The 12,468-nt window shown below is 38.5% G+C and overlaps 1 protein-coding gene across 1 annotated transcript; it reads right to left on the reverse strand.

Moving 5' to 3' along the window:
- Positions 1-655: 655 nt before the first annotated feature.
- Positions 656-10,827, reverse strand: LOC123766565 (p21-activated protein kinase-interacting protein 1-like). The gene is made up of 7 exons (XM_045755818.2): positions 10,630-10,827; positions 9,078-9,246; positions 7,870-7,964; positions 6,427-6,580; positions 2,496-2,641; positions 1,662-1,856; positions 656-980 (listed from the first exon to the last, which is right to left on the reverse strand). The coding sequence occupies exons 1-7, from the start codon at positions 10,705-10,707 to the stop codon at positions 672-674; spliced, it is 1,146 nt and encodes a 381-aa protein (XP_045611774.2). The 5' UTR covers positions 10,708-10,827; the 3' UTR covers positions 656-671.
- Positions 10,828-12,468: the final 1,641 nt, after the last annotated feature.

Raw genomic sequence — 12,468 nt, forward strand, 5'->3', positions numbered from 1 at the left:
GCTTGATGTCTTTAGGGTTAGTTTTCAGTCCTATATTGTTCCTATATTGATAAAATTATCAATATAGGACTGAATCATAATTAACAGGTTTGTTCTCCCCAATGATGGGAAGCTATATTTGGAGTATTTCCTTTTTCACTACATCTACACATTTAGTCCCTCATTCACGTACCACACATTTAGGTTACTTCTCTTGACCACGCCAAGGTTGTTTGGTGGAATGACTTGGTGACGGGAGTGACTGTGGGGACACTGTAGGGAAAGGGATGTTAGGGTAGTATAAGAGTGCTGGCTGATTGGCTGCTAGGTGTCAGAAGACCCATTTTTTCTGTCTTGGGTTTAAAAAGTAGTGGGGGCATTGTAGAGGACAAGGTATGCATATGTGTGGTTATGTAATTGGGAAAGTCTGGCTAATGGGGTAGGCTTGGGGAATGAGAGGCTTGGAAGGGTGGCTTTGGCAACTCTGGTCAGTGGTTCTGGCACTTGTGTTGACCTTAGTTATGAGCATGTTTAAAAAACAACAAAAATAAGCCTTTACACCAAGATAATCACATTTTGCAGCCTCGGTTATCAGCAAGGTACTACATTTATTGGACTGAGCTAATGTAAGTACTCTGAGTGTAATGTACAACCAAAAGGCAACTAATACACACAATTCTCTTTACAAGCAACTATGCAACCTTTATTTTTTTTTCTTTGGTACTTGATCCTTCAACACCAGTTCCCTGACTTACATTTTTTTTAACTTTCTTTTTTCTTTTACATTTTATTGATTCAACAGAAGAGCCATTTTTGTGTGATTGAGGAGCCTCTATAACCTCAACCTCCTCACTATCCTCATCTGAACTTGGCACAGCTTCCGACTTTAATATCTTTGACTTGTGGGCGGTCTGTGGAGGGCAGTAGACATCCATACAGATGATACGACACGTCGTATCCACTTCTCCCAAGAGTTTTGGTCCAGATGAAAGTGACAACAACTGAAAATACAAAATAAGTAATAATAAAAAACATTAGTTTTTCCTTACACAATCCTACTTTTTTGTTTTGCAAAGTTAATTTAATGCAAGAGATATCTATTATCTACCAACTGAACATTGTTACCTTATTATGGAATAAAGATCAAGGCATGCAAAGGATTTAAATACGATCCTCAAATGTAGTTAAAAATGCTTTGTGGAGAGAACTGTTCAAGAGTAACTGTTCATAAATGTGTTGGAGAACACATTGACCCAAAATCTGAGCATTGTACTTACCTAACAATATAGGACTGAAAACTAACCCCGAAGACATCAAGCACGTATACACAAAAACAAATACAAAACTGTTTTAAGTCCATTTTACCAATATTATATCTGACTTACTTATTTGAATTCCAATAGCATTAATTTTATTAGCAGTATTGTATATTCAATCATCTGTTCAATTATCAAACACCCTTATATTAGTGTTGGCTTTGCTTTTGCATCTATGTTTGAGACAGTGAGAATGTAGTATGCCCTCCTGAAATATCAGTGTTGTTGTTTTAATACTAGTAACTCAATAAAATAAAAATAAGAGTAAAAATCCACCTTTGATCTTTCCTTACCACTTTTTAAGAACAAGTACAAGGCATAATTACCCAGCACACAATACAAATGCACCATAACATTTCTGATTACCTCAAGTTTCCACACTTTTATAGTTCCATCAGAAGAAGCCGACACAAGCCACACTTCCTCGGCTTCTTCTCTGGGGATCAATCGCATACTCTTGATGCGCATGGTGTGAGCGTTCCACTGAACAACTTCTAACTTAGTTGTGATATCATAAACGCAAATATTCTTGCCTTCCCCGCCAACAGCTATGATATCGTCCTAAATAAATAACGACATTGATTAGACATGGGGAAAGACAATGGCTTAATTTGCATTTAATTGTTACCTAAAGGTACACATCAGGAGAACATAATAGTTGCCAGTATTGATTTATAAGCAACCAAGATATAAATATGAATCAATACATTTGGTATTTAAGAAAATGTAGTTAAACAAGTAAATAGGATTTAAACCATAACATCAATGAAATATATATACCATAATCTACCACATCAAAAATATTAAAAAATTTAATAAATTACTTTGTGTAAATTATTAATGGCTGTGGATAAAAAATTGTCAACAATGATTGAGTTATGCATTACTAATATACATTTTAAACATAAGAATATACACAGTAAAAGATAACTAATGAAATTGTGTAAAAGAATTAATTGACCATGTCCTTGAGAGAATTACTGTATGCTGAAATATTGTGTGATACAAGAGTGGTGAGAAGAACATCTGGAGGCTTGTCTCATCATAGTAGGAAAGTTAAGAAATTGAGTAAATGAGAACTTGTAGAACAGTTGATAGTGAATTGAGTAAATGAGAACTTGTAGAACAGTTGATAGTGATCTTAGAAGCTATGAATAAATGCCCTGCAGAGGCATGTACTCAAACCCATCTAATACCTACCATGATAAATATTATTGAAGTGACTTGCTCCTTAAAATCCACAGAATGGACCACTTGACCAGAGGAGACCTCATACACGTCAACATTGCTGCCCTTCACCACCAAGTAATGCGTGCCAGCTGGAGACCAGTGCACACTATCAGCAACTATAACACAGATATTGCAGGTTTAGAAACTAAATTAGCTTCATTCAAATTGTAAAATTTGCAAAGATTTCATTTATTAATATTAACTGAAACTTTCATTTAAACTCACCACAATAACATACTATCCAGAAATTATACATGTGCCAAACTTATTAATCTCTTAAGTGCGATGTAACTCAACATGAGGGTTCACAGGACAGACATACTAAACTTAAATAAATTGTATATAAATTTATAGAAGTATCACATGTGGAAAAATATCCACTTATGCTAAGTTAGAATATAGCATATACGAGTTATAGCCATAGGCCACATGCACAAGGAAGCAAATAGGCCTAGCTAGGCTATTTTTAAATCCCAGACTGTGAGGACTCCTGGAGGTAACAAAAGAAATGTTGATTATACTTTACAATGTCATCCCTCCAAACACACACCGAAACTACGACGTTGGTACAACGTTCGAACAAGTTTTAACACCTCCTAACCAGTTATAACAACCAATATAGCAAGTTGTAACAACGTTCTAATACGTCATAAACACATTAAGCCAAGATGTAACAACTTTATTACAAGTTGTAACAAGCGGAAAATAGAGACAGTTTCGGCTTGTGTTTCCAGGGATATGAGACCACAGAGTGGACAAAAGAGGTGCCAGTAATGGTTCCCTTTCAAGGTATATTACTAGTATATAAACAAGTCAAATTGTCACTTGAACATTAAGTTGATGTTCCAAAATAAATAATACTTTAAGTTGTTACCGGTTAGGTTGGATAAATCAGATAATCACAAGTTAATATTAAAAGTTTAAAGGAAAGCGGGCACCACCACCTGCTTGCCTTCACGAGCACCAGCTAGTGGCGAAGAAACGCCATCATTCATTCAACAAAAACGCGAATTCCTGACGAGATGTTTTTATCAAACTCTTAAGAGGTGAAACGCAGAAACTCAATAATTATTATTTAGTTACACAGTTTAGTTATTAAGGTGTCAGAGACTGCATACAAGATAAAAGTGTAAGCTGTGTAATAGTGGTGAAGTGAACCATATCAACTTCAGGCATTAACTGATGCTCTTACTGCAACAAACTACTCCTATCCTACCATTGGTCTGCACCATAGTCAACTCCACACATCATACATTACTAGACAGAGCACTGCAGGTTTACATCACAACAAAATAACCAGGAAAGTGTGTGTGTGGTGAGAGTATCATCAAGAACTGGATCTATTTTTCTACTTGCATGCCATTCCCATTAACCCCTTCCCTTTGTAGACCCAGTATAACATGGGCTTCCGAGCCCACTCTAGTAAGTACGACATTAATATTGGTTCCAAGGGGTTGTCATAGCCAGGGGGTGGTAATGGGGAACGAGCTTCCATGACCTATAAAAAACTCCTATATGGCATGCGTCTCCAATAGCCTCTGACAACCAAGTCCAACTCCTGGCCTGCATGGGTGGTAAGGCTTGGTCTTTAAGTCCGGCGGAACTACTTTTACTGACAGGAGAAGGGGCGAGGGCATGCCTCTGGTGCCTTAAAACCAGCTGCTCCGGATAGATGGGATTCGTTAGCCTGGGAAGGCAGCTCATCTAGGGGAAGGAAAACCTCGATTCTAAACTTCCACTGCCTTGCGGCCATACCCTTCTTTTGGGAAAGGCTTCAGGAGTCAACCTCAAGGAAAAATCCAGAGTTGGAGCCCCTAAGGCAATTTGCTGTCGACTTCGACATCGTTCTGGCAGCTCCTGCGACGGTGCTGGAACCAAGTGTATTGGCGTTTGTCTTTCCATTGGATAATTTCAGCAAAGTGGAGAGGGGGGACCTGCTGCAAGGGTAACAGCTTCTCCTCCATATCGACCTACCCAGGCTTTGTGCCCTGGAGAGCAACCAGAGCGCAACTCCATAGTCTCACGAGACTGAAGGATGCCTTCTACTACAGTGGAACCTCGAGTGACAAGCGCCTCAATTTACAATTTACGAGCATTTTGAATAACGAGCGCGCCGATTGCCGACAATTTGTCTCAATTGGCGAGTGCTCGTTTGAATAACAAGAAAACCACATGGTGCATTCCCGCTGCTTCTCGCACATTCTCCGACACCTCCAACAAAGCAAATAAATTTTCTGTTTTGTTTAAAGATTCTAATGATGCTGGGATGTAAAGAGGTGACTGCTGTGATGTTGCAAAGCATTTTTTTTGTAGAATAAAAAAAAAATGAAAAAATTTGAAAAAAGAACAAATGTCAAAAAAGTTCGTTCGGTGCTCGTTAGGTAGGCTGCTCCATGTTTCTTAAAAAAAAAAAATTGAAAAACGGACAAATGTGATAACGGTTCGTTCAGTGTATGTCAGGTAGGATGCTCCATTATTTAAAAAATCGAATATCGTATTGATGTTTCTCGGCGGTGGAACGGATTATTTTTATTTCCAATATGTTAAATGAGAAAATTCGTTTTGAAAGACGAGCATTTCACATGATGAGCACGGCGCCGGAACGGATTAAATTCGTTATTCGAGGTACCACTGTACTAATATTGGCTAACCAATAATTAAGCTACCTAGTCAATTAACCTTCAACAATATTATCCTGCACTTACATAAATTCAGTGATATATTGCAATAAAGTAATTTACCTCAACAGTAATTAAGTTACAGTAATTAACCATTTACAATACACACTCATAGTTGTCCATGCAGTGTGCCACAACCATGACTTCACTCATGGCCAGGTGTGTGGTGGCAACGTGCTCCAGGCTACTGGCTCACATCAAATGCCCACCATCCCCTTCAACAATTGTACACACCACTTATTTCAAGTATCTATATTTATGTTTGTATTACATATTATCTGTTACAAATACAACATCTTATCTTTTTCAAAACAATAAACAAAAAAATTACTTCCTACACCCAAACTAGGGTAACTAGATTTTTGTAGACATTTTTTCTTTTTATCTCCATATATTTTTACACAGATTTGTGTTACTAAATTTTGATTTATGTACAGTACCGAGAAAGGTGGGGAGTACAGAGTCCCAAAAGGACCGAATTCTTGCAACTTGGTCCATTAGAAGGACAATGACTGGGAAAGTTGGTCTTTTTTCCCAGACAAGGCCAAAACGGGGCCCAGCGGTCCATTTTAAAGCCAGACCGTCCAACAATCCTCAGTTTTTTTTTTTTTTTAAGTTTTGAAAAACTAGAAAATGATTGCACGTTCAGGTGTGTTATTTACAAATACAAAATGTCTGTTCTGTATTTCTGAAAAAATCAGAACAGCCATATTTAAATGCTAGTCATCTTTAAGGGAAATTGAAGCATTCAACTCATTATATTTCCCCTAGTTTTGTTATATTAACTCTGAATTTATTACACTGTATTATATGGAATTTATCTTTATTATAATTTAATATTAATGTGGCTTCACATTGTCTTCAGTTGCATATTTTATTTCAAATAAATATTTATTTCACATATATTTAATGCAAAGACTGAGGAGCAAGTTGGTCATAGTTTTTCTCTTCCAAAAGAACTGTGACCAGGACCATTGGTCCATCTTTAGGCAAGGACTGAAAATGAGATTGTTAGTTCTTTTTGAGCAACGGGTGCCCCACCTTTGTGTATACATCCACAAGGGGTGTGTTACGTATGAATATTAGCATGTGTATGCATTGTAAGAATACTGCCATTTGTATGCACTGTATGTGTGTGCATTTACTCTTATATTTACCAAAATTAGAACCAAGATCTTAACAGGAAATGTTGTCATTGCAATAAATACAAAGCAAGAACTAACCAGTTTTAAGGTTGGTGATAAAGGCTCTCCTGCCCTTGATAAGATTCCAGGTGCGTAAGCTCTTGTCCTTCCCTACCGACAAGGCCAGCTTCCCTGTAGGGTGAATTGCCAAGCCTGTCACTCCTCCAGCATGAGCCTTCAGAGTCTTTTCACACTGCAAGAAAAAACGTTAATGTGAAGAAAAGATATTTGCAATTATGAAACCAGTCATATATTTATCCGAATTGATTTGCATCTGATGTAGAGATGTGGAGAAAGTGATTGGCAGCATAACATTCGATCAACAGACTGTGCCGAGTTGCATCCTTTCCTCCACAGCTCCACCTTGGCTAGATATAATGCTTATAAGCATTATGTCAGAAGAAACCAACCCAAAAGAGCATCTTCACATTGCTAACAAATGCAAATGTTTTAAATACACGAGGGAGATGGAAAAAGGTGTCCTCAGGGCAGCATATCTCAGGATATGAACAGGGTGGTATAATGAATACCAGCAGATGCAATGATTACATGGCACTGTAATGAGTACAAGATGTACAATGTGCCCAAAGTGATGATAGCAGGCTACTATAATGTGCTGAGCCTGGAGTAATGCACAATGTATGACATGAATATTGGGTGTTGGTGGTTGTTTGTATTGGAAGTGGAGAAAGGTGGAAGTGGTAGAGGAAGTGGAAAGGGTGGAGAGGATGAGGTGGTGGTAGGGGTAATTATTAGCAGACTTTCCCACAAATGTGGGTAAGAACAGGAGAATAATTATGAGGAAGTTTCCCACAACAGTGGGTGAGAGCATGGGGATAATTATGAGCAATTAATTATGGGGATAACTGTGATTACGCATCTACAATCCACAATGCTTAATATTCTACATTAACTTTTCATTTCAAACACAGTGTATAATCAAGTCTTGATTACACAATTACCCTTCATGTTAATTAAGGTAAACTAACCTATACTGTGAATAAAATGGTGATATGTATATTAAAGTTTAGCTAGCTCATCAATGCTCAAACTTGTCTAGCTAAACAAATATTGAGGTTCAGGTCCCTGGGTCCATTATGTGTCTCCGTAACCTTCCCACAGACCAATCACAGAGCAGACATGCGAGTGCATAATAAACACACAAGAGTGTCAGGTGTCTTGTACTGTTTAATATCTCATTTAAGAAGCACATATACAGAGAGGAAATATACAGTAAACTATAAAACTGTGTAACGTTTGCAAATACTATGCCAATGAATGGCTTTATATTGTATTAAAAATGCGTATAAATGTATACCAGAATAAGATCATATTTTCATTAAACAAGCATACTTCCATGGAAAGAACCTTTGAACGTGCTCAGTTAATCAAGGTTTTGAATGTACCAATACTGTACAGTACATAAGCTCACATCAATAGATGTAATATACAGTACATCCCAAAAAAGTTTTTGACGCTTACCTCCCATTTTGCTCGATTAAAAATGCAAATGTTGCCATCCTGGGATGCGGAAAACAGGTACCGTGATCCATGGAATGCCAAGTCTGTGATGGTTCCTGAGGAGAAACACTTGACTTAGACTGAAATTGTTGAAACACAGTCAAGATTTATTTTGAAAAGGCAATCATGAAATCAATATACTTTGTGTGATATATAGAAATACTGTACATAGTAGGCATCCAGCTTTGTGCAGGTATGCAGTCCTTGAGATACCATATAAACAAACTCGGATTTTATTCAAGGGGTCATATAGAGAAAAATGGGATACATTCCAAGATCAATAAATTCATCAAATAAAAATTTTTGTACATTTAAATTTCCTTGATAGAGTATTCAGTATTTTACATAATACAGCACTCAAATACCTATAAAGGTACAGTAATATTCTGGATTTAAGAGGCCAATTAACTGCTTCCAACAGTAACTGCTAATAAATTTCAAGAGCATTCCGAGCTCTGAAGCTCACTCAAGTTGGAGCTGTAGTCACCAATATCATGGGAACTGCTTACCAGTCAATAATGATGGGGAAGCTGATAATCATTTCTAGAGCCTATATTAATACTATTACAGGCAATATATGCTGAACAGCTCCACTATAACCATCTTGCTTTTAACTAATACAGGTACTGTATTGCCAAAACAAGTGCTGCATCACCATCACCACCTTGTTCTTAAATGATACAGGAAAAACAACAGGATGTGCAAGTTCTTCCTCCCCTTACGTACGTAATTATTGAATGAAGGCACCAATGCAGGACTATGTAGCTCTCATAATGCCCCTAGTCCTTGCTGATATAAGCAATATAGTAGAAGACAAACATCATCACCCTGTGTTTTGTTAATACTGGAATCACAACAGGTGGTTTAACTTATCAGGTGGTTTAACTTATCAGCCTATTTCTTGTTGATCCAGGCATCTCTACAGGAGGCACAGCTTTAATATTATCACACAGTTCCTCTCACTGATACCGGACTCTTGGCAGCTGAGGCAGCGTCTCATCATCACCTGTTCCTTGTCATAAAAGCATCTCTGAAGATGATACCTCACCCTGTACATGGCAATACAGCAGAAAGTACAACTTATCCCCACTGTTCTTTGATGATACAAGCAAATATGAAGAGGTGCATCTATATCAAAAGAACGTAATATAATATTTAAAAGTACACACCTTGATGTTCCATTATAAGGCCAACTTCAGTGCGTGAGTGAAGATTGAATATCCTCAAAATCTCATCTGAAGCTCCTGACACGAGGAACTTGCCACTGATTGCAATCTGCCGCACACTACCCGTGTGCGAGTGATCAGCAAAGCTCTGGCTGAGGGACACCTTCCCATCCTGCAAATAAATTAAATTTCAGTTAATTGGAATTACTTTACTGAGAACAGAATTAAAGAAAACTTTCAAGCTCAACAAGCCACAATGGGGGACAGAAAACAGGAAATGATTTTTCACCTATTGGGTTATAAAAAATCCCATTGAACTGCCTCCCAGCTTAAGCCAAAGATGCCAAAACACTGCTGAAATTTATAATCCAGCTTGATAACAATTCATCAGGACAAATGGGAGGACCTTTGATGAGCCAACAGCTTCCTGTCCTCATTGAGGCCACCAGTGGTAAAATTAAACCCTCAGGTAAAATTCCTTATATAATAACGGAATACAGGATATAGACAAAATAAGCACTAAATAAATGTAAACTGTTATATACACAACATTTTGGAAAAACAAACAATATTTAGGTACTGTTATTGAATATAATTATTGAATAACTAAACATTTTTATATTTGTTGAAGTATAAGTGTGGCCCTAAGTAAGTAATTATCAAAAGAAGGCACCAAGTCTGGAAGACTATGTAGCACCATTAGTCTAGTCGTACAACGTCACCAAAACTCTCACCAACCTGACCTAACCTAATGATAATAACAGAGAAATTGGTGTTTATATATTCAGTATTGTACTGTGTAGTGTTATCTTGAGACGATTTCGGGGCTTTTTAGTGTCCCCGCGGCCCGGTCCTCGACCAGGCCTCCACCCCCAGGAAGCAGCCCGTGACAGCTGACTAACACCCAGGTACCTATTTTACTGCTAGGTAACAGGGGCATAGGGTGAAAGAAACTCTGCCCATTGTTTCTAGCCGGCGCCTGGGATCGAACCCAGGACCACAGGATCACAAGTCCAGCGTGCTGTCCGCTCGGCCGACCGGCTCCCCAGGGTATGTAATGTCACTGACACATTATGATGGCATCGAGGTATCGTACTGGATGTTATTGGTGTAATGTACAGTATTATACAGACAGGAAATCACAATAACGTGATGCCACAAATCCACAATAGCCCTTGTGGATTTGTTCACTTGATGCATCACGCTATTGTGATTTCTGTGTGTAATGAAGTAAGGGCAAAGAAGTAGAACAGCCTATTGGCAGAGCTCGGGTGCATGGGGGGAATTGCGTAAAACCCTGGTTTGTCTCGGAGACACTGCAGGATCCATGGTAGGTCAGGATGATTTCGGTTGCAATTCTTTTACCATGTCGTAGCTCAGTTAAGGCAGCGTCTGGGATCCTCTCAGACGTAGGTTCGAATCCTCGTCACGACCCTTGTGGGCTTGTTCAGTCTAACCTATCCTAACAATATACTGTATATGGTTTTGACTATTAAAACCCGCCCAGAGTAAAAGGGAGGGGGGTGTGACCTGGTTTAGGGAGGTCAGGTCATACCTTCTGGCAGGTCAACTGGTATCCCAGGATGAACTCTTCAGTTGTCCCGACTATAATTTCTACTTTCCCGTCCTCCATGACGGCCAAGAACACTGCCTCGAGTACGTCACGTGTTGTGTTGATTTAGAGGGGGACGACGATGGTAGGATGCGTCACCTGCGTCACGTGCATTACTATTTTTATGTTGTTGTGATGTATGTCTGGTGGCGGCCCCGCGGCCTTGAGGCAACTCACGGCAGGTCCAACAACGGGCCAATTACTCAACATTCATATATCATAAAGTTTCTCTGCACCAAATAGAATATTATGATTATTTTACTAGTTACATTAATTATTTTTTGTGTCCAGATATTAACAAATAAAATAACAAAGGTACAGCACTGAAAAACACGAATGAATTACAAACAAAAGGTCTGAACCAAGTTTTGTCCATTACAATTAAATCTAATATATAATTAAAAGTTATTTTAATGATTTTACTCGCATTAATAGCATCAGGGAAGATTATTAGTAGAATAATAGAATATTAACATTCAGAATAACGAGGACGCAGTTATTCCATTGGATGTTCTACAGGGGTCTCCGTACTACAGTAGAATTCGTTCTCGACTCGGGATTTCCGGGTTAGAATCCCGTTGGGTGCGTTTCCTATCACCTAATGCACCTCTTCACCTAGCAGTAAATACTGAAGATACCCAAGAGCTTAGGGGGGGCCTGACGGCTGAGTGGATAGCGCGCGGCGTTCGTAGTCTTAAGGGACCGGGGATCGATCTCCGGTGGAGGCGGAAACAAATGGGCAGTTTCTTTCACCCTGATGCTCCTGTTCACCTAGCAGTAAATGGGTACCTGGGAGTTAAACAGCTGCTACGGGCTGCTAACTGGGGGGGGGGGTGTAATTTGTAATTATGTAATGTAATTACAGAAATGTAATTTCTTAAGGATGTAAGAACTCTTGTATATACAAAATAAATAAAAGCTGTTGTGGTTGCATCCTGGTTAGGGTCCGTAGCTCAATCTTGGAAGGGAAAGAGGGAAGCTGGATATAAGCCTAACGTGTGTATATACACTGGCTGCCTGTCCCTCTGACACAATAAGTTATTATTTGAATGATGCATTCTGCTACTTCTGCATGGGACGGGCCATAAAGCTTACCCAGGACAGGCAGGGAGAGACTCATGGCAACATGGTGGTGGGGAAGATTACAGACACTTGTCTTGCATGGTGCAAGTTAGCTGGCTTCTCTTCCCCACCAACCTTCCATGACTGGCTCTGCCTTCAGCAGACACCTTAGGAGAAATCACGTTGACTGCACAATCTTCTCTGCTTTAGTTTTGTCCTTAACTGCTTTCAAACCCTGTTTCAATCCCTAAACATTCTAAGCATACACAAGCTCCACACATTCTCTTGGGAAATTTACACTTACAAAATGTTATTTCTAAATTCTAATCCTGTTTCGATACTTCCGATATGTAATAGAACCCATGAACATCTCACCAGAAATTATATCTTTGATATTCCAAGAGTCAGACTAAATCAATGCAATAAGACATGCAAATAAAATGGCCTAATATATGGAACTCACTCCCTAATGAACTAAAAAAATTGTCCAACCTATTCAAGCTTTATTCAAAATCAGGACAAAGAAGTATACATAACATATACATAATAATATATATGTTATGTATACATAATATAAAATATACATAACATATTTGGCATTCATTTATAATTTGTTTTCCACTAAAATGCAAAACATTTTGGACAACGTAAAATAATTTGGTTAAAAATACACAGTATAGGCTTATGGGGTAAGAAGCACGGTAACAAATTGTTCTAAAA

The sequence above is a fragment of the Procambarus clarkii genome, chromosome 62, assembly GCF_040958095.1.
Source record: "Procambarus clarkii isolate CNS0578487 chromosome 62, FALCON_Pclarkii_2.0, whole genome shotgun sequence".
In the NCBI taxonomy this organism is placed as follows: domain Eukaryota; kingdom Metazoa; phylum Arthropoda; class Malacostraca; order Decapoda; family Cambaridae; genus Procambarus; species Procambarus clarkii.

Excerpts from the sequence above, each read along its gene's own strand:
- LOC123766565 (XM_045755818.2), bottom strand. The coding sequence starts at position 10,707 with ATGGAGGACGGGAAAGTAGAAATTATAGTCGGGACAACTGAAGAGTTC. Across the intron at positions 6,581-7,869 it reads TTAATCGAGCAAAATGGGAG|TGTGAAAAGACTCTGAAGGC; the intron begins GTAAGCGTCAAA and ends TTTTTCTTGCAG. Across the intron at positions 2,642-6,426 it reads TATCACCAACCTTAAAACTG|TTGCTGATAGTGTGCACTGG; the intron begins GTTAGTTCTTGC and ends TCTGTGTTATAG.